Raw genomic sequence first — 6,000 nt, forward strand, 5'->3', positions numbered from 1 at the left:
GCGAGATCCCGCGCCTGCTCAGTGGAGCCGGCCGGGACTGAGAGGCAGCGCATCAGAACTAGGCTGCAGTCTCTAGCGGGGAGCCCTGGGGGGGGGGGGTGTTATCGCTCCCCCGCTCCGGCCGATGAGATGTTAATACATCTCATCGGTAGTGCTTCCTGCATCGCCTTGGTAAAGAGAGAAGCAGGAAGCGATATAGCGGCAAGGTAAGTGCCGCTATAATACATCTACCTCTATAGCTGCTCTATACATCAACTTGTTCTCTAATCACCCCATTAGATTATAAAGCTGCAAACCCCAATGTTTTCAAGTGTATTTAAAATGGCATGCATGCTTTATTCTAGCGTTGTATCCGCTGCCCTGAGACAGGTTCATCCTCCCTATATTAGGGACCTTCTTTCAGTTTCCCTTTCATCTAATTTAAGACTCTGGCTCTGTTGTGAATGTTACCATATAGGTATATCTTTCACTTGTCAGTACCAAACCCGACACCAGCTTTAAACCCCAGGGATAGTGCAAAGGAGGTGATTTATCAAACCTAAAGTGTGGAGAAGTTGCCCATAGCAACTAATTATTATTTGTCATTTTATAGAATTCACTTGATAAATGCTAGCTAGAAGCTGACTGGTTGCTATGGGCACTTGTTCTCTTTAGAAGGTTTGATACATTTCTTCCATAGTCATGGAACTGGCCCACAAGGGACAGGCGCATAACCGTTCCTCATGTGACTAGGAGTTTTGCCCAGAGTGTGAATTGGTCCTGGGAAATAAAGAAGCTGGCGCTGATAGAGAAAACAATGATCTGTAGGATAATCAGGTCAATATGGGAAGGGGAGGAGTGATATGGGGTAGTATCAATACAGTAAGGGGCATGACATGAGGAAGTATCAATACAGGGGAGGATATGGCATGGAGTAATACCAATGGGGGTCATGATTTGGGACAGTATCAATACTGCTTAATTTTGTGTTGTACATGTACAACCTATTCATATGGGAACGCCTAGATATACATGGATGCTAAACCCCAAAGCTTTTGTAATAGGGTTCATTGAAAGTGAGAGATACTGCATCTGTACAGGCACATCAGTTCTACGTTTCAGTTTCACTAATGGGGCTAACATCATGATATCTCTTGAATAGCATGGTACTGTCCATAGACAAAGGTTTCTCAATGTGACTCTTATCAATGTTGACAGATATTTCTGCGTATATGTATTTTACTTCAATGTAAAAAAAAAAAAACATATTTTCACATCAGATATCTTGGCCCAGAGCAATGAGTCCTGTGTAAAATAAGTCTCAGTAGAAAATTCAGATGGATCATGTTGAAATTAGACAAACGTTGAGAGTGAGCACCTGACTCTCAGAACGTCAATCGCGTGCTGTTCATGTCTAACTACACCTTGATGAGAGTGTATTGGAGCCACAGGATTAGAGCAGCCTGATCCAGTGTGTTCATGCTGTGGAGTTCACTGGATCACTCCACCAGGCACAAATGATAATATTGTATGCAAGCAGGTACAATAATAAAAGTCTGCTAAAACTCATACAAAGCTTCAAACACGACAGTTCATTGATGCAATGTATTTATTTCTAAATTTTGTGGGATGACATTAGAACTAAGTATGGTGTCATGGAAAAGTATGCCAGTTCTGTACTACTCACTGTACTCTACAAAATACTAAATTAACATTTTTTAAAGATGTTTCCACATTACCGTAAAATGTGCATAATGATATATGGATGTTTATTTTTTGCTTATTTTGTTTTCTTATTTTTTTTCTTCACTAGATCTCTTCTACTATGTTAAGTCTGTCTAATGATGACAGTCATTCTCGCTAGACTCCCTTTTGGATATATTTATCTCATACAGCTACAGAATGAACATATCCGCAATATTTAATGCTTTGCTTGTATCCATTCTGGCGGCAGTGCTGTGGAAATATGTCAAGTTATGGGAGCAGTACTCTGTTATTGAGGAGGAGCTGGACCTCACTCGTCAGTCCCAGGAGCTGTCACAAGTACACATAGACTATCAAGCTGCTTTATACGCACTTGTGGAAGATGGCACTAAAATGGTTTGTACAGGCAGGATGCATACAGATCGCGTGTGTCGCTTTGAGTCACTGTGTTACTCTTCTGAAGCTGAAGAGTTTGTCTTTTTTCATAGCAACTCATCAATCCTGCTGCCAAACCTTGGCTCAAGGCGCTTCCAACCTGCACTGTTAGACTTGTCTTCAGTGGATGACCACAATACACAATATTTCAACTTTGTAGAGCTTCCAGCTGCTGCACTGAAATTTATGCCCAAGCCAGTCTTTGTTCCAGATGTTGCACTGATAATGAACAGGTTTAACCCAGACAACCTAATGCATGTGCTTCATGATGACCTTCTACCCATATTTTATACCATGCAGCAGTTCCCAGATTTAGACTTGGAATCTCGTCTCTTCTTTATGGAAGGCTGGAGTGAAGGCTCTCACTTTGACCTGTACAAGCTTATGAGCAATAAGCAGCCTCTCATGAGAGAACAGTTAAAGACTCTGGGTAGACTTCTCTGCTTTACCAAGTCTTACGTCGGGCTAACAAAAATCACAACATGGTATCAGTACGGTTTTGTTCAACCACAGGGTCCAAAGGCAAATATACTGGTTTCCGGGAACGAAATAAGACACTTTTCAAAATTTATATTGGGAAAGCTAAACATTAGTTCTGCTCAAAGTACCACAGAAGATTACATAGTGTTATTCAGTCGAACAATGAACCGACTCATTGTAAATGAGGCAGAATTACTCCTGGCTCTTGCTCAGGAATTCCAAATGAAAACGATCACTGTCTCTCTGGAAGATCACTCTTTTGCCGATATTGTGCGTTTGATCAGCAATGCTTCAATGCTTGTCAGTATGCATGGAGCACAGTTAGTTATGTCTCTTTTTCTGCCAAAGGGTGCAGTTGTGGTAGAGCTTTTTCCATATGCCATAAATCCAGATCACTACACGCCATACAAAACTCTAGCAAATCTTCCTGGCATGGAACTCCAGTATGTTGCTTGGCAGAACATGAAGGAAGTGAACACAATTACATACCCTGAGAGGCCATGGGAACAAGGTGGGCTTGTACACCTGGATGTAGTTGAGCAGGAACGTATAATGAAAAGCAAAGAAGTGCCACGTCACCTGTGCTGCCGAAACCCAGAGTGGCTTTTCCGTGTATACCAGGACACAAGGGTAGATGTCTCATCCCTTATCCAAGGTATAAGAAATGTTGTAAAAACTAAGCCTGGTTCTAGGAAGCAGAAGTGGGCAAATGGGTTGTACCCTGGGAAGGTAAGGGAATCCAGATGCCAAGCTTCTGCCCCGGGTGCAAGTGTAACCAAGCTGTCTGTATCGTGGCAAATACCCTGGAATCTTAAATATTTGAAAGTCAGAGACGTAAAATATGAAGTATGGATACAGGAACAAGGCGAAAACACTTATATGCCTTATATATTATCTTTCCAGAACCACACATTTTCTGAAAACATTAAACCATCAACAACCTATTTGGTGTGGATCCGTTGCATCTTTAATAAAACACTTCTTGGACCCTTTGCAGAAGTTTTAGTATGTAAAACATAACATAATAAACATTATTACCTTTTATTTATTCCCATCTACTACTAGGACAACTCTGGATCCACCACCGAAGGAGCACAAGGTATTGCACCACTGGCAGGGTTATTGGCACCAGTGGCAGATCAGGTTTCTATCTTTTGAAAAAAATTACACATTTCTACATTATATAAGCAAAACTGCAGTCCAGTTACATGTACTGTTAGGCTAGTTTACCATAATGAAAATAACATGCTATAGTAAAAAGAAATGGTGACTATATTATGCATACACTGAACAGTAAATGTATTACTATATGTTTTGATATAGAAATGTACAGAGTGTGAGTATATTTGCTATCGTGACTGATGTGAAGCATTTATATGTTAAGTTATTTTAGACAATCTTAATAATAATTTGAACAATGTTTTTATTTGAATACTGTAGTATTACTTTGTGTGCTATTTATCAACCATTTATATCTGTCATTGCAAATGCAAGGTTCTTCAGTTACCATATTATAGTGTATATATTGGAAAATTCAGACTGGAGTTTTATTCATTTTAATACAGTAATGTAATAGTTTTGGTATTATGTTCATAGGCGAAACTAGGGGGTGGTCCGGGGGTGCACCAGATTAACCTATGCCGCCAAATCGCTATTTTTTTTAAATGTAATTAGTCCTCTCCCGGTCAGAAAGGCATTAACGCTGCTCAGTCTGCTCTACACACAGCGCTCACCTGACCGGGTGGACATATTCTGCAGCTCCGCCTCCCCTGTGTCCGAACCAATAAATTAATTTGTTCTTGCGGCAGCGCGCGGTATCGTCATGACATTGGGCCATGCGCTGAGCGGTCTAGTGAGGAGCTATCTTGCCCTACACCTGGAGGAGGATCCAATCCCTGCTGCCTTACCAACGCTGCAGCTTGCAGTGAAGGGGACTTACTGGGGCTGCAGTAGCAGAGCAGCAGCCGGCTCCCTCTCACCTCCACACACGGCACAGACAGAGACAGGTAATATGTGAGTGGTGAGGAGAATTGGGGAGGTGGGGCCTGGTGTGAGAGAGTCAGGTGGGAGGAACAGCAAGACCCTGGTGACACAGTACACTGATCCAAACACCCCCAGCATCCATTATACCCCCCCTCTCCCACCCATACACACATTATACCCCCTTCCCCCCCATCCATACACACATTATACACCTCCTTTCCCCCACCCATATACACATTATACCCCCTTCCCCCGCCCATACATACATTATACCCCCCTCCCTCCACTCATACACACACTATACCCCCTTCCCCCGCCCAAACATACATTATACACCCCTCCCTCCACTCATACACACATTATACCCCCTCCCCCCCACATACACACATTATAGACCTCCTCCCCCAAACCATACACACATTATACACCCCCATACACAAATTATACACCTCCCTTCCACTAATAGATTATAGATCCCCATACACACATTATACCCTTCTGTCCCCAGACACATTATACTCACCTCAATACTACTACACATACACATCCCCCACCCCCCCCATACACACACAGGCAAACTGTACCCCTTCCACCACTACAATCACATATCCTTCCTACCACCACACACTCTTCACCCTCCGCCCCTGCACAGGCACACTGTCCCCCCTTCACTACTACACAGACATTTATCCCCCTCCGCCCCTACACAGGCACACTGTACCGCTCTCCACCACTACACAGACATCTTTCCCCCCTCTGTCCCTACACAGGCACACTGTACCTCTTTACCACTACACAGACACATCACTCCCCCTCCCCCCCCCCTCTGTCCCTACACAAGCACATTGTACCCCTCTCCACCACTACACAGACACATCTCTCTGCCCTTACACAGGAACTGCCCCTACACTGTACTGCTCTCCACCACTACACAGACATCTTTCCACCCCTGCCCCTACACAGACTAAACCCCCCTCCACCACTAAACAGACTCATCTCTTTGCTGCCTAACCAATGGTCACGAAACAAAGTGCCATACCTCCAATAGCGTTCCTGGTAGACTGCTTTAGTGGGGAGCCGCGCCCTGCCCGATTTCTAAAGGGCAGAATGTTCTCTGCCCCTGCTCTCCGCCCCGCAGGCTGTTTTAGCGGCACCCCACTAAAACAGCCTGCGGGTGCTGCATTCTGCAGTGTCCCGCAGGTGGGGGAAAATAGCGGTGCCGCGGTCAACGCCAGTGTATGGATGCCGGACGCACAGCAGTGCTCATGGGCAACCGGGCAGGTACATAAGTGCCAGGCACGCCCCCAAGAGCGAAGAAAAGGGGATGTGCCTCAGAGACACGCCCCTTATTTTGGCGGCGCACGCACAGGAATCCCTCTTTCTAGGTCCAGCGCTGGAACTACAATGAACACTACTTCC

At 44.4% G+C, this 6,000-nt stretch overlaps 1 protein-coding gene across 4 annotated transcripts in view; it reads left to right on the forward strand.

Moving 5' to 3' along the window:
- The window catches only part of POMGNT2 (protein O-linked mannose N-acetylglucosaminyltransferase 2 (beta 1,4-)), a 104,073-nt gene extending 99,942 nt beyond the window's left edge, over positions 1-4,131 (forward strand). For all 4 annotated transcript variants that reach the window (XM_088463695.1, XM_088463702.1, XM_088463711.1 and 1 more), the window contains one exon: positions 1,793-4,131. In XM_088463695.1, the coding sequence (XP_088319821.1) occupies positions 1,882-3,618 (1,737 nt within the window). In that variant the 5' untranslated portion in view covers positions 1,793-1,881 and the 3' untranslated portion in view covers positions 3,619-4,131. The remainder of the gene's footprint in view (positions 1-1,792) is intronic.
- Positions 4,132-6,000: the final 1,869 nt, after the last annotated feature.

This window comes from Taudactylus pleione, unplaced genomic scaffold, assembly GCF_031769625.1.
Source record: "Taudactylus pleione unplaced genomic scaffold, aTauple2 ptg000053l, whole genome shotgun sequence".
Lineage (NCBI taxonomy): Eukaryota > Metazoa > Chordata > Amphibia > Anura > Myobatrachidae > Taudactylus > Taudactylus pleione.